The 22,542-nt window shown below is 51.8% G+C and overlaps 2 protein-coding genes across 2 annotated transcripts in view; both read right to left on the minus strand.

Moving 5' to 3' along the window:
- Positions 1 to 910: 910 nt before the first annotated feature.
- The window catches only part of PEA15 (proliferation and apoptosis adaptor protein 15), a 58,117-nt gene continuing 36,485 nt past the window's right edge, over positions 911 to 22,542 (minus strand). The window contains exons 2-4 of the mRNA XM_081173925.1: positions 12,770 to 12,943; positions 8,946 to 9,101; positions 911 to 7,838 (exon numbers count right to left, since the gene is read on the minus strand). Coding sequence (XP_081030051.1) covers positions 7,774 to 7,838; positions 8,946 to 9,101; positions 12,770 to 12,941 — 393 coding nt within the window. The 5' untranslated portion in view covers positions 12,942 to 12,943 and the 3' untranslated portion in view covers positions 911 to 7,773. The remainder of the gene's footprint in view (positions 7,839 to 8,945; positions 9,102 to 12,769; positions 12,944 to 22,542) is intronic.
- The window catches only part of LOC308575124 (uncharacterized protein), a 467,635-nt gene continuing 457,209 nt past the window's right edge, over positions 12,117 to 22,542 (minus strand). Inside the window, exon 7 of the mRNA XM_081173646.1 lies at positions 12,117 to 12,129. The gene's annotated coding sequence lies outside the window, so the exon portion shown is untranslated. The remainder of the gene's footprint in view (positions 12,130 to 22,542) is intronic.

Genomic DNA, 22,542 nt, shown 5'->3' on the forward strand with positions numbered 1-22,542 from the left:
AAGCGAGATGAGCACCCCAACCCCAGAGTCGGCCACGACTGGACCTAATGGTCAGGAGTCCCTTTACCTTTACCTATCCCATAGGGGCAGTGCAGAGTTTGAATAGTGGGGGAGGACTCAGTAGCCGTGCCCACCCCCTCCCTACCAAATAAGAGCCAGTGACTTCACTTTGGGGGTCAAACAGACTAGCCCCTCATTTTAAATGTATTTTAATATTGTGTTGGAAGCCGCCCAGAGTGGCTGGGGAAACCCAGCCAGATGGGCGGGGTATAAATAAATAATAATTATTAGTATATTATTATTCCTAAAGAGAGCCTCAGGCCGGCTTTTTGGGGGAGTGAAAGAGTGAGTGCTTTGCTTTGTCAGAGCAAGTTGCCTTGAACGCTTTGGCTGTGTCCAGAGATCAGCTTCGTTCCCAAAACAAATTAATGCCCAAACAATAAAGGCGAAGGAAGGAGTGTGTCGCTGGTGGCCTCAAGCAAATTATAGACTCGCAGAGCTGGAAGGGGCCCTCCCACGGTCATCTAGTCCAACCCACCGCAATGCAACGATCACAGCTGAAGCTTCCCTGGCAGGCAGCCATCCAACAGATGCAGCCCTCAACCCCCCCCCCAAAGTTATCTTTACAGATGGTGAGGTGGCCCTTTTGGTTGTGAGAATGGCTCTTCCTACACACAAACACCCCCCTCCTAGGGCCTGCCAGCTGCCTGGCATTGTCTTCCTCCTCTTCCAGTTTGAGTATTGGAGGGGGGGGAGCTTAGCTTACTTGCACCAAACACCCAGGAACTTGGGGGGGGGGGGCTTCCGTGCTGTTTGGCTGCAAGGGGCCCCTCGCTCCCCTTGTCTCCCTCTCCTCCTGCTTAACTGAGAGGGGAGAAGGTTTTTTTTTAAAGAAAACACAGTCATCACGTACACAATACCTTTGACTTTTATTTCCATGATTAGCACAATGACTCTCATTACATTTTGGAGAGAAAATTCGAGGGTGGGGATCAGGGGAGAGTAATCAAAGCAGGAGCTTTTATTTCCTTTACTCTAAAAAAAACAAAACAAAAACCCTTAAAAAATTAACTTTGCAGTTATGACAAGTTTTGATTAAAGAAACATTTTCCTTTTTAAAAAAAAAGTTGCGGAGAACATCGCCACTTACAGGAGAAGGTAGGAATGAACAGTGCAAGTCAGCAATCCACTTTGGGGGAAGGGGCACCAATTTGGGCACAGCTCAGGAGCTTGGGGTGGTGGGGGCTGTGGAGACCCCTGACCCCTCGTGTTGACTTGGAAACATGGAATTGGAGAGCGGGCGGGTGGGCTGCAGGCGGCCGAATCCAGACCCCCCCCCCCATCAATACAGGACTTGGGCTCTCCTTGAGAGCGACTCCCTTTTTAACTTCCCTTCTGCTGGGCAGAAAGACTGCCATCCATCACTTCCACTCGACCGTTAAAAGACACTCGCTGCTTCAGTGGTTTTTCTGAATCTGGACAACGGCCCCAATCCAGTGCAGTGGAAGTGAACCCTGCATCCCCCCCCCCCATTTCATTGGGAACACTTAACCCGCAACACTCTGGCGGCATTTATTTAGCACCCCTGGCTCACTTCCTTGTCATTGGCCATCCTGGGAGTACTGGCTTTCCCCAATTTTAACGTACATTTTTCATTTATTGAAGCTGGCAGTGTTTAGCCTAGGCATAGGCAAACTCCGGCCCTCCAGATGTTTGGCACTACAATTCCCATCATCCCTGGCGGCCGGTCCTGTTAGCTAGGGATGATGGGAATTGTAGTCCCTAACATCTGGAGGGCTGGAGTTTGCCTGGAACAGATTTTTTTCTCGCCAGTGTGGCTACAGTGATGGAGGGTGGAGTTGCCACGGGGAAGGGGGCAGGCTATCTGGCTGTGGGTGAGGAAGACTGGCAAAGGAAAGGAAAAGCTGTTCATTTGCAGAGTGTAGTGGGAGAGACCCCAATGGCCATCTCGACTAGCCCCCTGCAATGCAGGAATCAGAGGCGAAGAATCCCTGGCAGGTGGCCATCCAGCCTCTCTTTAAAAACCTTCAAGGAAGGAATCCATAGCAGAGGATGGTGCAAACAAGGCTCAGGGGGCATCTCAGCCCACGAGTAAAAAACCCCAACCTGCCCCCCACCCACAGCCAAGTTCATTTACTTGCAGGGGGTGGCGGCAAATATTTTCCACAGGTCCGCTTGATTTGAGTGAACCCAAGAGAGGCCCTTTTTTTATCCCGACTACACAGAATACTGCCTTTTTCAATAAATCCTCACAACAACCCTTCGAGGTAGTCCTTGTCTCTCCTCCATGTATTTTTGGCTTAGCCAAATTGTATGCAAACAAAATACCCCATCAGCTATACTGAAGTTATGCTTGTTTATCGTTTTGTTCAAAGAAACACACTTCTTTAATCAAAAATTGTGTTGAGTTAGAAGCTAATACTTTGTTACAGTTCCTGTTTGCTGTGGTTTTGTTTTTTTTGTTTTGGTCCACTTGACAAAAAAAAAAAAAAGAGAGAGAGAGAATAAGTTAACACTAAACACTCAATATTATATTTAATATACATATATTTATAATATATATGTACACACAGTTAGCACGGTCTGAGCGTCAGGGACAGCTGGGGAGGGAGGAAGTAGAGAGAGCTGGCGGAGAGGCAGGATTGGGGCCTGGCTGTTTCCTTCCCCTGTTCTGGCTCCTGGAGCTTCTGTCCGGCTGCAGCGGACTACAATTCATGCACCTGAACTTAATACAGAGGGCGGGTTTGTACTATTAAAAGAAAATGAAAACCCTGACCATGTCCCGGAATTTTAAATCGAAGACACCAGAGGTGGCACACTGGTTTGACTGGTAACATTCAGTCTGCGTGGAAATTGCCTCTTTGTGCTCATCTTGGAGGTAAGAAAGTGTTGTGGTGGGGTTAATTTAACAGTACATACCTCAGGTTACAGACGCTTCAGGTTGCACCATTTTGGGTTGCGCACTGCGCTGAACCCAGAAGTACCGGAACAGGTTCCTTCCGGGTTTCGGCGCATGCACAGAAGTGCTAAATCGCTCTTTGCACATGTGACAGAAGCGCCAAACCGCAACCCGCGCGTGCGCAGAAGTGCGGATCGCAAACACCAGGTTGTGAACATGCCTCCTGCATGGATCACATTCACAACCCGAGCGTCCACTGTATGTGCAAAGTTGCTTTTGTGTGTATGTGTGTTTGTATATATATATATGTGGCTTGTGGGAAGAGGTTCTTTTAAACATTGCAGAGCCTTGCTCATTGTTGGCTCAGCAGCAGGGCACATGCCTGGCTTGCAGAAGGCCCCAGATTCCGTCCCCAGCATTGTCTCCAGTAGGGCTGGGAATTTCCCCTGCCTGACATCCTGGAGACCCAGGGTGTGTGTGTGTGTGTGTGTGTGTGTGTGTGGCACAGCCACAGCTGGAGGGCCACACAGGTGTGTGTCTGCCTCTCCACCCCCAGCCCTGACCTAGCAGAGAGCCTCCTTTCTCTCTGGCACTGTCACTGGCCTTGCAAAATATCTGAGGCGTTTTCATCCGGAGACCAAGCAAGGGCTGCCCTTTAAGAGCGGCGAAGGACTTGGCCATGCCAAGGGTGGTGGGCATTTAGCCCCTAAGCAAAAAAAAGTGTTTTCTGCATCCTGTGATTCTGAGCTGCCTCCTAATCAGCCCCTTTGTTCTTTGCTTTGTTTTGAGCTGCTTGTTCGCTTTTTAATTCCAGCCTCACCCCCCCCCCAACCACCACCCTGTTTCTTTTTTGACACTATTTTTACCCGCTGCCAATTTGCTAATTTGCAATGACATCACCACCACCAACTGTTCAGCTGTAAACATCAGAAGTGTGTGTCTTAGGGGTGTGGGTACTTAAGGGCAGCTGAACCAGAGACCACCCTTCTGCCGAGGTTTTGGCTTTGAGAAGGCAGAGGCTTCCTGGGGCTGATTTTTGTTACGGTAGGACCTTGGAAGGAGTCGGGGGGGGGGGGAGAGAGAAAGAAGGCAAAGGTGGCAGTAGCAGCCCCTTCCCCTCCTGCGCAATTTTTGCACCTCCAACAGCGTTTGCTGAAGCGCTTCTGCACGTCTTCACACAAAGGCTTCTCTTAGGAGGGCACAAAGCAAGTGCAAGCAGCCCAGTGTCCCTGACCCCCTTAGCTGAGAGCGAACACTCCCCTCTGCTACCGCTCCTCATAGCTTTTCCGCAGGACCCCAGACTCTCTATATATCTTGATTTGAAATGTGGTTGACCTCTGCAAGAGCAAGGAGGCTGAGAAGCCCCTTCCACAGTCATGGAATTGCAACATTGGAAGCAACATCTAGTCCAAGCCCCCACATCTAAATCACAACGAAGGCATCCAGGACAGATGGCCCTCCGCTTAAAAACCTCCGGCGAAGGAGAGTCCACATGCTCTGACCCCTTCCTCTAGGCTTGGCTCAATCCAGAAGCATAACAAGCCCGGTGCTGAGAGCCCGGCTGAGTTTGCCATATGCCCTTGGAGTTGTGTCCAGATGTGCACGGCCAACCTCAACTTGTGAGAAGGTGCTTTGTGGTGCAGCTTGGAGGCGAGGCCCCACCATGCCAAACTGAAGGCAGGCAGGGGGGTGCAGTGGTTGTAGGGACGGCAGCCTGCCTCTCTCGAATTGGGGCCATTGCATGTCTCTCTCCTGCCGCTGACCCCTTGCCTTGCTCCAGAGGAGCCCTCCCCACCCCACCTTGCTCCCCCTTTCCGCCGGCTCTCTGGACTTCTGAACAGTCATTGCACACCAACACACACCGAGGGAGTTTTGTGCCAGGAATGCATCTGGTTGGGCAGGATTGACCCACTACGGCCGAGATCCTGACCCAGGGAATTGGGGGGGGGGGGAGAGAGAGATTGAAGGCAAGGCTCAGGCTGTGTGTGGTGGGTAGAGAGGCAGCGGGATTGCCAGGGGGTGGGGAAGGGGAGACCTAAACAAGATGCCTTGTAAGAAACACAGACCTAGCCCACCTGTTGATACGTAACACAAAAGAACACAACACTACCTGCAAGGGGGAAGGGCAGAAGCAGGTGGTCTCGCTTTAAGGTGGGGGGGGGGCAGGGAGAAAAGAGGAGGAAATACTACCTGGCCAACAACACCAGGATGCACAGCGCAGTTTTTCAGCGTTAATTAAATAATATATATATATATATATTTCCTTTTGCAGTCTGATGCAAGTTCCACTGTTTGGGTGGATCTCTTTTTTAAAAAAACAACAACAACTGAGAAGCGTTTTCCTCCCCCCACCCCAGAACAGGTGCAGTTAGTTTAATGGCAATATATGTGCAATGGAAGCTGCAGCAGAGAGATGAACGCAGCAGCCAGGATCACAGCTTTGGGTGCCCAGAAACAGTCACGTGGCCCCCCTTCCCTTCCCTTCCTCCTCCTCCTCTACACCCCCAGCAGCCATGTGAGGCAGGGAGACTGTCTTAATCTGGCTCCATCTGGAAACAAACTGTGTGGGGAGACAGAGAGAAGCAGACAAATCCCACTTTCCTCCTTGCTGCATGTGGATTACTGTCCCCCCCCCATTTGTTCCTTAAACATTTTAGCCTGCTTACACACACACACACACACACACACACACACACACACACACGGCAGCTGCTCAGCACCCAAGGGGGCTGCATGTGCTGCAGGGGGAGGCAACACGTATTTCTCTGTAAGCAGAAATGTGGCCCCTCAGGACTTCCCTGATTTATTTAAGACACGGGTGTCTCGATGATCGTATGCAGGGATGCAGGATGAGTGCATGCAAGCAGTGTCACCGGCTCTCTTGGGTCTGGGCAGGTGGGGAGGCTGCTGGTAGCCTTGGTTGCTGCAGAGGTGCCCCTGTTGCAACCTGGGAGCATCAAGAGGTCTGCCCTCCATATCAGGCTGTCTCCTGGGTGTGTGGAGGGCCAACAGGCAGGCAGGCAGGCAATTCCACAGGGAAAGCCTCAAGGGTCCCACCATCCCCATGGGGAAGAGGAGACCTCCAGGCCCCCACCCAACCTACCAGTCCCACCCATCTATGACAATGCAGCCACTGAGCAGAACAGCAAGGCGGTCCACGAGCTGAGGAGTAGAAATCATGACAAAGAAAAAGACGCGGCGATTAAGGGTTGGCCCCCTGTGGGAATGGCCCTCCGCTCAAGGCGAGCCAGCAGGCAGGGGGTGCGGGGGGTGGACTGAATCGGGGCAGAAGTGGCACCAAGTCAGCCCCCTGAGGAAGGAGGAGGAGGAAGGGGTCAATGTCTCTGGCGACAAGGGAGGAAGAGGCACCCACGGAGCAAGTTGAAGGAGAGGTGGCGGCAGCGGCACGACCAACACCGAGGAAAGGCACAAAGTCAGGGGGGGCAGGCAAGGAGGCTGGCAGGCCAGTGGGGGTGGGCTGGTGTGTGTGTGTCCCCCCCCCCAGCTTGCCTCCTGGTGAAAGGCCTGCTCTCCCACCCCAGGGTTAGCACAGACTGGCAGGGAAGGAGCAGACCCCCGAATTGAACCCGGCTCTCTCCACACAAACTTTTGTTCTCTCTCTCAAGCTGTATTCCCCCCCCAACTCCTGTCTTCCGCTTGTCCCCCTCCCTGCTCAGCAGGTACTTAGCACCCCTGCCCTGGGACTCCAGCACCCTAGCCCTCCGCCCCAGAGATAACACCCTGGGAGAAAATTTTAATGCCCTCCCTCCGCAGCTCGCCTCTGCAACCAGCTGTTCCCCCCAAAGCCTTTTAGGGTGTCTGGCTCAGCCGAAATAAGTCTTGGCAGTTTGCGCGGCTGAAGAGGAGTGTGGCTGCCGTGGCCTGAGATGCGCAAATTTCCAGTGCGCCGCTCGTTCTGTGTGTGCATTGAGCCGGGATGTCAGCAAAATCTTTAACTGCAGTACTTGGCTGACTTCGGAGGGGTCAAGAGTGGTAGCGAGGCCTCACAGGCGACTGGCAGGGTGTATAGCCGGGGTGACAATTCTGGAGGGAGGAGCTTCAGGGCCCGGTTCTGTGGCCCTAGGGCCCCCCAGCACATCTAAGCAACTAGGGGCCCCCTCAGGCTTTCCCGCTGCAGCCCCCCAGCAAAGCTGCCATGACTTCTTCCTAACCCTTCTCCTTCTCGTTCCCTTCCCCTCCTTGCTTGCTGAACTTGCCCCTCGTTGCCCAGTCCTTTCTAACCCCCCCATCTCTCCCCTGCAAACTGATGCCTCAATGCCAGCTCCTGGCGCTGGTTCTGCCCTGGGGGGCTTCTTAAAACCCAAACACCCACCCACCTGATCTCATCTCCCCCTATCCAACTTCCTCTGCCCATCCTCACCTCTTCCTTAACAACAACAAGGACAACAACAACAACAGGCCAAGGCTCTTGATTTTGTTGGGGTGTTAAACTTGGGGGGGGGGTCTGCCCTTTCCCAGTGGGTGGGTGCATGGAAGGGAGGGAGTGGCAATTGGGGAAAGGTGGGCGCCATGTTTGCATAGCAAGAGTCCTCCAGCCCCCTGGCTGCCCCCCCCATCCCAGCAGCCCTCCCGAGGGTTCATCCACACCAGTCAGTGGCAAGGGGGGGGATATGTGTGTGGGGAGGAGGGGTTGGGGAGGGGGGTTGGAATTAAGACTCCATTAGTGGCCAAGGCTGCTCCCCACCCCAGTCCCACAAGACAGGCGACAGTCACAGAAGAAAGGGCAGGGTGTAGCCAGAAGGGGCAGCTGGAACCGTCAGGGCACAGTGGAGCAGGGGGGGTGTGGGGGGGTCATCCTCCTCCCAGCTGCTCCCTTCCTCCCCCCCCCCACTTTAAGCTTTTTTGGGTGGCGGAGCCAGTTTGATTATCTCTTCTTCGGAGGGCTGTCGGATGATGTCTGTGGGGAGAAAAAGAAGGGAGACAACATGAGAACGACTTAGGAGTCACCTGGTGGGATTGTCTGAGTCCACCTAAGCCTCCTTTAAAGAGCTCTGAGTTGGTGGCCAGAAACACATCTTGTGGCAGAGAGTTCCACAAGCTTGTGAGGACCTGTGTGAAGAAACTGCAGCCTGAATCTACTACCCAGTCTAATTTCTATGATTAGGACTTGAAGGTCTCCAAGTGATATTCAACAGATTGAAAACCTAAATGCAGTCCCTATAAAGAGGGAACCAGTGGAGAGCTTAGGGTCCGAGGGGCCCCACATGCAGCCCTCTTTGGGGGGGGCCTGTTTGTTCACGTAAATACATGTGACTATTAACAGCATGGCTTATCTTTTTTACTATTATTAAACTCCGTGTTTCAAAGGTATCCTCTCAGCTAACGATGCATACTAGCAACTGGGAGCCACTCAGCCTTGCAGAACACTATTTCTGGGCTGCGTATAAATCTGCCTCAGAGCAGAGCAAACCCAAATTATTGAATCCCTTCCCATCCTCTTCCTCATGTTAGAAAGCTGTGCAGTTGGTGCCCTTAGTCATGAAAGGGACAGTTGCACGACCTTCTTTTGCCTAGCTGCCCATCTTCAACCTCAGAGTAGAAAAACTATGCCCTTGAAAAGCTTCCTGCACAACCAACCACTTATCTTCCCCACGGCTGCATCTTGCCCCTTGTGAGCCAGGGAGGTTTGGGGATGGAGTTGTTGGACAAAAGAGTCCTCTGTCCACCCCCCATTGCCCTTGGGCGGATGTGGGGCACGTCCCTGCTCTCCAGGCTGGAGATCTGAAGCTGGGTTTCCCCAGCTGTTCAAAGTGGGTCTGGAAAAGGGAGAGGAGACCAAGTTCTCCCCTCAAAGTCGGATGAGAAAGGTGAGTCTTCCTACTTCCCCAAAACCAGCCTGCTGAGCCTCTTGAGCAGCTGAGAGAAAGATGGACAACCAACCAGCCCCAGCCCCAGGGTCTCCATGCAGGAAGAAGGGGTGAGGTGAGAGCCAGGGGCAACTGCTGGGGTTTGGGGGAAGGGGGTGGCTGAGGGCATGAGGGTGCTGGGCAGGGAGGCCCCAGACCTTTGTATTTCTTGGCACTGGGAATACGGGTCAGCTTTGTGTCCACTTCATCCTCCTCAGAGATCTTCAGCACTTGGGTGCGGTACTCGACCACCATGGTGAGCAAGTCAGGGCGGCGGGAGATCTCAAAGATGTGCTCGATGTAGGAGAGGTTGTCTGCGCAGGAATAATAATAATAATATAATAATTTATTATTTATACCCCGCCCATCTGGTTGAGTTTCCCCAGCCACTCTGGGCAGCTCCCAATCGAGTGTTAAAAACAGTACAGCATTAAATATCAAAAACTTCCCTGAACAGGGCTGCCTTCAGATGTCTTTTAAAAATAGGATAGCTGCTTATTTCCTTGTCATCTGATGGGAGGGCGTTCCACAGGGAGGGCGCCACCACCAAGAAGTCCCTCTGCCTGGTTCCCTGTAACCTCACTTCTCACAGGGAGGGAAGCGCCAGAAGGCCCTTGGTGCTGGACCTCAGCATCCGAGCAGAACGATGGGGGTGGAGACGCTCCTTCAGATATACTGGGCTGAGGCCGTTTAGGGCTTTCAAGGTCAGCACCAACACTTTGAATTGTGCTCGGAAACGTACTGGGAGCCAGTGTAGATCTTTCAGGACTGGTGTTATGTGGTCCCGGCGGCCGCTCCCAGTCACCAGTCTAGCTGCCGCATTCTGGATTAAATGCAGTTTCCGGGTCACCTTCAAAGGTAGCCCCACGTAAAGCGCATTGCGGTAGTCCAAGCGGGAATAAGCACAGGGAAAGAGGTCAGCTGTGGGGAAACAGGAAGGCAGCAGTAAGTGCCCTGCCTGTTGAATCGGCTGAATTGCGCCTGCCTTGCCCCTCCCGCAAAGATGAAAGGGCTTGGATTGGCCTGCCTCTTGCATCCCTCCAGGATTTCAGTGCAGACAATCAGCGCAGGGACTTCTCTCTTTCTCCTCCCCCCCCCCGGCCGCCCCCACTTAGGATGGCACCATGTCAAAATCAGCCCACTGTTTCATGCTAATCGTCACCTGAATCCCACACCTGTTCCATTCTCTAGGTGTGAATTTAACTTGACTCTTTGTGTCTGTAACATACCAACTCCCTCTGCGTGTGTGTGTGTTGGTGCCGCTTTCCTGAAGGTGTGACTGACGACTGGGAGCCTCTCTGGAGGCACGGAGCTGTCTTGCGTGGGCACAGCAGTGTGAGTCTGTTCACGATGTTGCTGGTGCGTGGGCAGAGAGACCAGCGCAGAGGTGTAGGTGTGTGCATAGGAGAGAGGAAAGCAAGCAACCAACAGCAGGTTGCATTGCCCTGAGAAAACAACTTTATTTTTTGAAAAAAGCACAAAATGACATCATCCAGCTCCACAGCACCATCTGTAGCCTTCCTCCACAAGAGCAACTCATGCTGGGGCTCAGCCTTTGTGTGTGTGTGTGTGTGTGTGTGTGTGTGTGTGTGTGTGTGTGTGTTGGGGGTGTCTCAGCTCAAGAACCAGGAAGGCTGAAGTGGGCAGGATGGGTGCGGGGGGGGGTGCGGGGGGCGGGGGGAGACCAGCAACTCTGCGCAAGAGCAAAAGAGAGCTGGGATGCAGGTCTGGTTGTGAAGAGCATCTAATGCGCTAGGGCGATATTTAGATATATTTGGATATTTCTCCTCCTGTGCCCAGAGCAGCTTCTGCTCCTCTTTGTCATCATACTACTTTTGATGAATGCTGAGGACACAACTTTTTACCCCGGCCTTTGACACCCGAGATGTGCATTTTTTAGGGCTCACACTATTTTTGTGTGATTTCATTCTTCACAGTCACAGTGGTACCTCGGGTTACAAACACCTTAGGTTACAAACACTTTGGGTTCCAGACTCCGCTAACCCAGAAGTAGTACCTCGGGTTAAGAACTTTACCTCAGGATGAGAACAGAAATTGGGCACCAGCGGCAGTGGGAGGCCCCATTAGCTAAAGTGGTACCTCAGGTTAAGAATGGGCCTCTGGAACGAATTAAGTTCGTAACCAGGTAAAACCATAAGATTTAAAACTGTTTTTTTTTATGTTGTTATAAGTAGTTGTATTCTATGTGGATTTGTCCAATCCTCTTTTAATGGCATCCAAATTGGTGGCCACCCTGCTTTCTGCAGCAGTGAGTTCCCTTGTTTAACTATGTGCTGTGCGAAAGACTCTCTTTTATCTGTCCTGAGTATTCCAATGTTCAGCTTCATCCATGAGTTCTAGGGTCATGAGAGGGTGTTTTCCCCCCTTGTTGGTGAGTGGTGTGTGTGTGTGTGTGTGTGTGTGACACCTGGTGTAATCTCTTCTGAGAGCTGTTCATTCCTACAGCCCCATACGCACACCTCCCAAACACGCACTCATTTTTGCAATGGGTGCCTGACAGTTGGACTGAGCCCCCTGAAAGAGGTGGAGGTTTGGGTTCCCGGTTCTGTCGCACAACCCATTTGCAAGGACACGGCATCCACACCTTCTCCCTGCGCTCTTGCCCTGTCAAATGGTGCCGGGCGACAGGTATTCATCTCCCTGCCCCAGCCTCCCTCCTGGGGACAGAACAGAAGTGCTTTGTTGGTCTGGAAGTGTCAAGCCCTTGAAGGAGATTTGAACCCTGAGCGGACCTGCCTGGCCGATGCCTGTCTGCTGAGTCACTGGTTCTCCCGGGAGCCCAGCCGTCCGTTCCTCTTGCCTGGAGCTGTCACAGCCAAGCAGGCAGGCAGGCTGGCTGCTCCTCCCCACTCCCCAACCCTCCTGGAACCCCGAGCCTGCCAGCTCTGAGTCACTCAGCTTGATTCTGCTGCTCTTGCCTTCTTCCTTTGGAAAGAAAGCAGGGTGAAAGCGGCAGTGAGAGAGGGCTGAGCTGCTTATTGATATGTAGGCCTGACTAGGTGCACAGATTCTTCTCTCCTGTCCCTCTTCACTGTGTTTACTTTAATCCCATAGATTCAGATACAGTGGTACCTCTGGATGAGAACGGGATCCGTTCCGGAGCCCCGTTCGCATCCTGAAGCAAATGCAACCCGCGTCCGCGTGACTGCACGTGCACAGGTTGCAATTCACCACTTCCGCACATGCGCGTGACGTCATTTTGTGCGTCTGTGCATGCGCGAGAGGCAAAACCCAGAAGTAACGCACTCTGTTACTTCTGGGTCACCGCAGAGCGCAACCTGAAAATGCTCAACCCGAAGCTACTTCAACCCGAGGTATGACTGTATACAAGGTTTATGAAAAAAAGGTTATGAAACTATACGTGTTTGTATGTTTTTTTATATGTTTGTATTGTTTTAAAAAATTTTGTAAAATCAATTAAAAAAATTATATATATAAAAAAAAGAGGTATGACTGTATAGGCTAGGTGCAGCCGGGGGCGCCAACTTGCCCCCCATTGAGGGGGGCCATGTGATTTGTCACGTGATGCCACCCAGCATGTGTGGGACACGCAGAGGGTGATCTTTGGCCTCACTCATCCCAGCCCCCTCCTGGGTTCCCAGGCAGAGGCGGGGGCCAGCAAAGGCAAAGATCGCATCCCAGCACCCCACCCTCGGCTCCTGGGCCCCCATCCTGAGAGATAGGCTGGTGCAGAAGGGGCCGGGGGCTGAGCACACTCTCTTCCTCCCCTGCTCCTCCTCATCTCCTTCTCCTAAGAGCAGCAGAAGAGCCCGCTGGATTGGGCCCATAGCCCATCTAGTCCAGCATCCAACCACATGCCCCCATGGGAAATCCACAAGCAGGATTCGAACGCAAGAGCCCTCTTCCTACTGCAGTTTCCAGGAATTGGCCTTCAGAAGCAGTGCTGCCTCCTTCCATGGGGCAGAGCAGAGCCGTCTCAAAGGCCAGTGGTCCTGCTCACCTTTGTCCAGTTTCTTGTGCTTTTCCAGGAAGCTGAACCAGTCCTTGCTGGTGGTGATCTCCTCGTTCTTCTCGCTGGGGATGTCCTCCTTGCAGGCCGACTTCAGCTGGTCCAGGTCTTCGTTGGTGATGTTCTCAGCCAGCTCCTCCAGAAGGCTGCTGTATTCTGCCATCTCTGCAAGGGCTGAGGAAGGGGGAACAGGCCGAGTTATAGAAAGGGGTAGGCAAGGTGTCACGCCTGCAGGATCTGTCCACTAGGAGCCTGATATCTACCAACTGGAGCCGGGTGCAAATCACACACACATTGAATGAAAGGACCCTGAGCCTAGGAGTTGGTTGGGACTGCCGAAGTGAACAGAGCTTTGCAACCCTTCGGCGTTAAAAAATAAATTTAAAATCTACTCATGGTCACCCAGCTTTTCTTCAGTTCTGCGGCATTTGGGGAGGGAGGTCAGAGGTCAACTGGGAGTCAGAAACCCTTGCTGACTTTGTGCAAATCACCCAAAGACCCATCAGTAGATCCCTATCTATCTTCTGCACATCCCTGAGTTAAAGATCCAGACGCAGCTGTTTATTATTATCGTTATTTCATTTAGATCCCATCTTTCCTCCAAGAAGCTTGAGGAGGCACACACGGTTCTCCACCTTCCCATTTTAACCTCACGACAATCCTGTGAGGCAGTGAGCTTTGTTACGGAGTGGGGATTTGAACCCTGATCCTTCTCTGGTCCTTAGTCCAAAACTTGAGGGAGTCAAAGGGCCCTGGAATGGCCAGTGATGAATTCCTGTGCTCCACCTTGGAACCTGGCTTTCTGTCATCAAATACTGTGTTTTCGTTCTTCTTTCCTAGCGTACCTGGAAACCAGGTACGGTTCTACTTTGTGTGCCAATTGTTGCAGCTGGCTTAGCATGTTCTTAACTGACCTTCCTTTGCTAGGGAGATGGTTTGTTAGCAGCCTCAAGGTCTATGCTTTCTCCACTGGGAGATAGCTGCCAATCGTCCCCTTCCAAGTTTGGGGGAGAAAGGACCTACAAGTGCGCAGACCCCAAGCTCAAGGGAGAGAGGGCAGCTGCATGGGTGGCTGAAGAAACAGGAGTTTGGAACAGGCAAAAGGCATGACCCTGGGGTGGGGGGGATGGGAGAGTTGGAAGCATCTTGGAGTGGGGTGAGGTTCAGGGGTCTCTGCCCTGTATGGGTGGGAATGCCTGATGTTTGCCTCCCATTCAATATTATGCTTCTGCATTTGTAAATAAATCAAGCACAGTGGTCCCTTGGTTCTCAAACTTAATCCGTTCCGGAAGTCTGTTCCAAAACCAAAGCATTCCAAAAACAAGGTGCACTTTCCCATAGAAAGTAATGCAAAATGGATTAATCCGTTCCAGACTTTTAAAAACAACCCCCAACACAGCAATTTAACATGAATTTTACTATCGAACGAGACCTTTGATCCATAAAATGAAAGCGATAAACAATATGCTGCAGTCACAATATACTGCAGGGATGACACTATGTACTCGGATCCTCAGAAACCTTTTGCCTCGTCTCCGGGGTGGGAAAGGGTGGAGAGTCATCCATCTCTTCTCCAAACTGACCTTGCCTGGAACTGGTGACACGTCTTTTTACTTTCTCTGATAAAATTCCTCCTTCTCTTTAGCCTTTCTAAGGGATCGTCCACACATCCCCTTGTTCCGTGCCTCGAAAGCACAGGGCCCAGACGTTTTCCACAGGCTCCAACAATTTCTCCTGGAAAACCCACTGTTTAGAGCTAAATCGGAGCAAGCATCAATCAGGAGAAAACCCAATCAATGTTTGCTTCAATTCAGCAGTAAGGAGTGGGTTTTCCCCCTGGAAAGCAGCAGGGCAAACAAAAATCTAGATGAGCCCAAAGTGTTTGCTGAGGTCAGTTTAAGGCTGGCAGGCAACCCAAGACTCCTTTCTCCAGCGCACAGTCTTTCCCTCTGGCTTTTTCTCACCCAAAGGAAACCAAACTCAGGTTGTTCTGCCCTGGAACATCTCTCCCCGTCTCTCCGTTGCTGCTCAGTCGAGTGTAGAGCACACAACAAATATCATTAAACTGATGCTGATCCTCCCAGTGGAACTATTTGGTCAGGCAGAATACCGGCTGCCTGGTTTTTTGTTTTTGTTTCAGATTGATTTGCTGCTGATCTGTGAAGCTGCAGCCATTCTGAAAAGTCCTGCCATTTATGAGGCGTCCTGATGCAAGCATGTATTTTTTAGTGTGGTGCGGAAGAGAGACTCCCGTTCTGGAACGGCGGTTTATGGGAGACTGGAATGTGCAACCACCAGGCCCCATAATCAACACCCACACCCTGCGTGCATGTGCTCTTGGTTCTCTCTTACAGGTAAAACAAGAACGTCTGCTTTCCTTTGACAAACACTGAAAGAACTGGGAGAGGTTCTAAGATAACAGAACCAAAAAGCTCCCCACAAACTCACAACCTGAAGACAATTCATAAAAATAGCACAAACGTTTTTCCAGCAGGGTTTTGTTATGGACTGTGATTTGGGCTGGCCCAAGACATATTTTCCTGCTGGAGGCAAAGGTTTTCCCCTTCAGCAGCTAACTAGACTGACCACTGACTCTTGCTTCAACGTTTATGACCGGGCAGCACTCTCCCCACTGCACCTCAGAGGGCGGAGGGCTGGCTCTGGGGGCACAAGCAACTCTATTTGCCAACACATCGCTGCTTTCCATCAACATCTGCCGCCAGAGGCAGCCACCTCACTCAACCTCCCAATGGAAGGGCTGGCTCTGCTGGCTGCTTTTCTTTTAAAAAAGGACAGCCCTTGGCATGCGTTGTAATTTTATTCTGCATTAAACACTCAAACCACAGCACAGAGCTTTGGAAGGCTTGCTGGGACATCAAGGCCCTGGACTTTGCCCTCCTAGCTAGAGAAAAGCACTTCTGCATCTGTATGAAAGACAAAATACCTCTCCCCCTCCCTCTTTGGAGCTTGTTTGCATAGATGGCTTGGTAATGGAGATTAGTGTGTGTGTGTGTTTTCTCCTCATTTAAAAAATGAGGGCACTGGGAAATATAATTCCCAGACAGAGACATCACCCAGCTTTGAAGGGCTTTCTAGAATCCCTGACAGTTCAGGGACAATGAGCAATTTGGCCTTGGATTTGGAGAGAGGGGCTCATCTGTGGATAATGAGAACTTATTTGGAAAAGAGGAGGGGGCCGGGAGGTATTATGGCAGCAACAGCTGGGTCTCTGCTAGGGATCTCCAGCCACGGGCCTCAGGGTGGAAGGAACTGTGGAGGGAGCAGGGAGAGGGAGCGAAAGAAACTGCTACCCTTCCAAGTGACTTTAGTGCCACAAATGTCGAGCATCTCAACAGGTACTGCGAAGTGTTTACTAGCTGCATTCAAACAGGAGAACTCTGTGGTCCTTCCAGGCATCACCTCTCCCTGCCCTGACTCATTAGCATATGCATTCCTATTTTCATCAGTGCTTCCTGCCACTGCCCCCCCCCCCAAGCAACACATCCCAAAGGGTGCTGACGAATTCTGAAGGGAAAGCTAAACCACTCTGCCCAAACCCGAATCTGATTTGGGAGCCTTCGACAGAAACCAGAGGAGTAGTCTGGGACAAGCTGAATGGTCCAGGAGTCAAAGGTCAGCTGGATGAACTGCAGGGGGGAAGTCACAGGTAGGTAGCTGTGTTGGTCTGCCGTAGTCGGAACACAATAAAAAAATTCCTTCCAGCAGCACCTTAAAGACCAGCTAAGTTTGTTCTTGGTATGAGCTTTCATGTGCATGCACACTTCTTCAGATGCGCTCTCTCTCTCTATAAGGGTCTGGTGACTTCTGTTTCAGTGTATCTGAAGAAGTGTGCATGCACATGAAAGCTCATACCAAGGACAAACTTCACTGGTCTCTAAGGTGCTACTGGAAGGATTTTTTTTATTTTGTAGGGTGGAAATTACAGTCGTACCTCGGAAGTCGGACGGAATCCGTTCCGGAAGTCCGTTAGACTTCCAAAGCGTTCGAAAACCAAAGCGCGGCTTCTGACAGCCAATCGGAAATAGTTTTCAAACTGGAACACTCACTTCCGGGTTTGCGGCGTTCGGGAGCCAAAACATTCGAGAACTAATTTGTTCGAAAACCACGTTACTACTGTAAATGGTTTTGGTTCCTCCACTCACTACCATGAGAGAAGAAAACAGATTTTTTAGCATTCAGGACTGTCACTACTATTTCCAGCAGGTTTTGCTTGTTCTCTCTCTCTCTCTCTGGGTGTTGTAACGTTGCTGGTACAGGAGGAACTAATTGATTTGTTACTCTATACAGGTCAAATGAGAAGAATGGATTGGAACCACACCTTCGACTCCCCCAGCCCCCCCCCTGCCTCAGTCCAGTTTGTTGTTTGCTATCTCACTGCTGTTGCTTGTTAATTCTGCTCAAATCCAGTGATTAATTATCCAGGGATTTGGGAAATACGGCAGCTGGATTTCCAGACAGTGTTTGTCAGATTAAGGCAGAAGCTCTCAATCCACCGACCGCAATGCTCGTTCTGGTTATTAACTAACATTTGAGGGTGTTTTTTTAAAAAAAATAAAAATAAAATGCCGCAATGACTTAAGATAGAGAAGCTTTTGTTCAGCAGGTGGGAGAAAATCTGGAGTGGTAAGAAAAGTGGATTATCACGCCCAAAGGGCCTTGCTCCAGAACGCATATCACCTTGTAGGGAACGAATTTAGTTACACAAGCTTTTGCACCTCTCTGGAGAGCCACGTTCTTACACAACAAAGGAATAAAGCCATGCTATATGTGATCATCTCCTAAAACCTCATCACTGTCATAACTCCTGTGTACGGTGAAAATACAGGGTGGCATTATTGCACCCTTAGGAAGAGCACAATTCATGTGCGGGCATGTATACAAACCCCCACGCAAAAGCACACATTCTTTGCCCCCAAGCATTCACGCAAATTAATCCTTCCCTTCCAGCCTGACAGAGCTATGGCCCCCTGGTCTACTGAGGGACAATTGCCCCACACTTTTCAATGAGTGACCCAAATCTACAGCCAATTGCATGGGATTTGTTGGCTGGCTGGCAAGCCTCAAATCTCAAGTATTTCCACAGCGGCACAACATGCACCATCAATCTCCTGCATCTTCAGAGGCCTTCCCGACCGGAACATGCTCATTAATTAATTCTCTGCTGTGCAATTAAACCCGTGCCCTGGGCACAGCTAATCATTCCAACACACACAAAACCACAAACAAATTTTATTCCTTTTTTGTTTTGTTTTCCAGAGTGCCACCCCCTAGTTAGTGTTGCCCTCAAGGGGCACATTCTGTACTCAGTTCTGTAACACCGTGTTGAGAACGTAAGCACCTAAGAAGAGCCTGGCTGCTGAATCAAGCGAAAAGGAGTGGGGCATCTCGTCCAGCATGCTGTTCTTACTATGGTCAGCCAGATACTTATGGGGAGCAGGAGAAGAGCACACTGCCTCTCTTTCAAATCAGAACCAGTGAAGGCGGTGAAGGTCCTGTGTGAGTGTCTGGAGGCAGTTGGAGGATGGATGGTGGCTAACAGATTGAGGTTGAATCCTGACAAGACAGAAGTACTTTTTTGGGGGGGGGCAGATGTGAAGGACTCCCTGGTCCTGAATGGGGTCACTGTGCCCCGGAAGGACCAGGTGCGCAGCCTGGGAGTCATTCTGGACTCACAGCTGTCCATGGAGGCGCAGATCAATTCTGTGTCCAGGGCGGCTGTTTATCAGCTCCATCTGATGCGCAGGATGAGACCCTCCCTGCCCGCAGACTGTCTCGCCAGAGTGGTGCATGCTCTAGTTATCTCTTGCTTGGACTACTGCAATGCGCTCTATGTGGGGCTACCACATAGTATTGGAGCCTCAGCTTCAGGATCTGTCCTTCCAGTGAGCATTCAGGGCTGACTTCCTTAAGAATAGATAGGTTTGATCTTCTTGCAGTCCATGGGACTCTCCAGAGTCTCCTCCAGCACCATAATTCAAAAGCATCAATTCTTCGGCGATCAGCCTTCTTGATGGTCCAGCTAAATGAACCCTAACCTCTTCATAATGGCCCGTGCCTGTATTTCCCCTGTGAGTTCTTCTCCTGCTATCACCACTTGATGTTGGAAAGTCTTGGGGACCCTGGCAGGGCCATCAACACTGATAACAACACACAATCCCTGCACACATTCTGGACCTGTGGGCCAGAGGTCTGTCATAAATCAGCTTTCTGGGCACAAGGGATTTACAGGCAAAATGTCTGCCGCCTCCATTGATTAGAGCAGCCATTGCCAGTCCAGATGTGGTTGGACTTACAGCTCCACGGATCAGCCTCTATCAGCACAGTTTACTCCTGTCCCTCAGCCCACTGGCGTGTTGTTCCTTCCTGCCTTATACTGAGAGTCAGACCCCTGGGATCCATCCAGCTCAGTGCTGGCAGCACAGGCTCTGCAGTTTCTGGGGAGGGGGTTCCCCAGTCCTACCAGGAGATGCCCCTGGGGACTGAACCTGGGGGTCTTCTGCATGCAAGGCAGGTGATCTGCCACTGAACTACAGCCCTCCCTCCCCCTCCCCTTGGCGAAGGACCACGGCTCAGATGAAGGGCATCTGCCTCGGATGCTGAAGGTACCACCAGGCTGGACTGGGAGAGAACCCTGCCTGGGACCCTGGAGAGATGCTGCCAGCCAGGGTGGGCAATATCGAATAAGCCATCACCATGATGGCACTGGCCGCTGCCACCACCACCACCACATGGTTCCCTTCTTGCTCTCCCCTCAGTCTGAGTTCAAAGTGTGTGCAGGGCCAGTCCACTCCCACTGGTCTTCCCTTGGGGGTGAATTTCGTTCTTCTGTCCTGTGGGCCTGCCAAAGCCAGCATCACCCGCTCTTGGGTGTGTGTGTGTGTTGTTGTTTTAATAATAAAAAAATCAAAGTCAGAGTTTTTCGCGGCAGGGAGGGATATGGTCACAAACCCCAAACCATTTTCTGTTCATCTGGCCGCTGGGGGGGGGCACCACAGGGCAGGAGAAGGCGGACCATCATCCTACCCCATTGGTAGGCAAACTAAGACACGGGGGCCGGATGTGGCCCAATCACCTTTTCAATCCGGCCCAAGGATGGTCCGGGAATCAGGGTGTTTTTACATGAGTAGAATGTGTGCTTTTATTTAAAATGCATCTCTGCGTTATTTGTGGAACATAGGAATTTGTTCATTCCCCTCCCCCCTTCAAAATATAGTCCGGCCCCCCACAAGGTCTGAGGGACAGTGGACCGGCCCCTTGCTGAAAAAGTTTGCTGACCCCTGTCCTACCCTCACACACACACACACACACACACACACACACACACACAGGCCTGTCCTGTTTTGGGATTCTTGTCGTCTTCCCTTAGGAAGAGGAAATTCCGGCTGTTCATTTGAAGCAAAAGACCGTTCCCAGATGGCTGCCCCTTCCTGAAACAATGAATGGCTGATAGAAAAGGGGAGAGATCCTGGCTCCAGCCCGTTCAAATGGTCCTTCCACTTTCCCCCCATCACTCCAAGCTATTTATTTACGGCTTCCCCTTTGCACTCTGTATTTTGGGTGGCAGGCAGGGAGCAAGCAAGTGGGGTGCTGTGATGTGGGGCTGCTCGTTTCTCTGCCTGCCTGCCCCACTTTATCCCCTTTCCAAGGGCTGGGGTGGCATGCATATTCCCCCCCCTTGCTTATTCACGCCTTTTCCTCTGGCTCCCCCACCTTTCTTATTTAACCCCCCTCCCTTCTCTCTCTCTTTCTGTGCCAGGGGCATTCAGCAACCCTTCAAGAATAACAAACTGCCCACACTGGGCCTGCTGCCCATTTCCCAGGCCTGCTGGGTGGCATGAAGAAAGGAGGAAGCAAGCGGTGGATAATGGCAGGGAGCGAGTGGAGACCCGGGGGCTACCAACTTGCCAATAAACAAATTGGTTGCAGACAGCTCCTGTGCCTGGAAGGGGCTGCTGGAAGCAGCAGGTGAATCTTTCTAATGGAATGGGCAGAAAAAAACCAACAACACTGGTTTAAGAGCATTGGGGGGGGGGGGGAGAGCCAGTAAAAAAAAAAAGTTTATAGGAACACAGGACTCCTTCGGAAGTTGGTTGTCAGGTGTGTGTGCAGGAGCCAGACCCTGGGACCAGTAGGGCTTCGCAGGACTGGGGCCTTCCTAAGTTTGTTCTGGAGAGGCAAGGTGCAGCCTCACAGGTGAGGCCACTTGGCAACTCACAACACCTGGTGGCAAGAGCCAGGAAGGGATATAAGGTCAGCATTTCCCTTCGGCTCTTGGCCACAGCAACACGTTCCCTGCCTTGCTTCCTGACCCTTGGACCCATGGCTTCTTGACTCCTGGCTCTCTGACCCTCGAACTCTTGGCTTCCTGGCTTCTGGACTCCCGTTCCTGCCCCCACCCTGCCATCTTGCCCCCGGTCCCAACGTTCCCTGCCGGGACTTCGCCTGTGAACTGGACCGGGCCATTGGTGGAGTCAACTTCCCTGGAGGTTTCAAATGGAGGTTGGAGGGCCACCTGGCAGGTATTCTTCAGCTGTCCTTTCTGCACTGCAGGGAGTTGCTTGGACCAGGTGACCCTTAGAAACACAGAATCATAGAGTTGGAAGGGACCTCTGGTGGTCAAATAGTCCAGCCCCCAGCAATGCAGGAATCTCAACTGAAGCATCCATGACAGACGGCCATCCAACCTCTGCTTAAAAACCTCCAAGGAAGGAGAGCCCATTCTCTCGTGGGATGTCGGGAGTGCGTGCAGGAGCCAGGCCCTGGGACCAGTAGGGCTTCGCAGGACTGGGGCCTTCCTAAGTTTGTTCTGGAGGGGCAAGGTGCGGCCGCACAGGTGAGGCCGCTTGGTAATTCACTGCACCTGGCGGCAAGAGCTGGGAAGGGATATAAGGTCAGCATTTCCCTCCGGCTCTTGGCCACAGCAACACGTTTCCTGTGTTTGGCATTTTGCTTCCTGATCCTTGAACCTCGGCTTTGTGACTCCTTGCTTCTTGATCCTCGGACCCTTGGCTTTGTGACTCCTTGCTTCTTGATCCTCGGACCCCTGGCTTCTGGACTCTCGCTCCTGCTCCCACCCTGCCATCTTGCCCCCGGTCCCGACGTCCTCAGCCGGAACTTTGATTGCCCGTAGACTGGACCGTGACATGGGAGTCCATTCCACTGTCGGAAAGTTTAGTCAGGACCTCCTTTCTTATAACTCGAATCCATTGGTTTGAGTCCTACCCACCTGAGCTAGAGCCTGGCTGCTGGATTAGGCCAAAGGGTGCCCCCCCCATCGTAACCCAGCATCCTGTCTCCACACTAGTCGGCCAGGTGCCAGGGATTTTGCCCACAAGCAAGACCTGAGCACAACATCTGTGATTCCCAGCGGCTGGCACCCAGAGTCATGTATTGGAGAGCAAAGCCGTTGACCTGAGGCATGCTTATTTCCTAGGGAAGATGGAGTCTGGGGGAATGTGCAGCTTTGCCACTGAGTTTCTGCCACCTCTAGCGCAATGCAGATTCTCCAGCTCTGCTCATTCTCTCACCTCCTCAGGCACACAACTAAATCTTACAGGACTGTTAACAGAAGCAGCACCTTCCCATAGCTATCCCCAATGAGCTCCTGTGTGGTGAGCTGGAGAGGGAGGGGACCAGAGTCCAAAAGCCCACACAGCCAGGGCTCATCATGCACGCTGGACATACAGTGGTGCCCCGCAAGACGAATGCCTCGCAAGACGAAAAACTCGCTAGACGAAAGAGTT

The sequence above is a fragment of the Podarcis bocagei genome (genome assembly GCF_964188305.1).
Source record: "Podarcis bocagei genome assembly, chromosome: 16".
In the NCBI taxonomy this organism is placed as follows: Eukaryota; Metazoa; Chordata; class Lepidosauria; order Squamata; family Lacertidae; genus Podarcis; species Podarcis bocagei.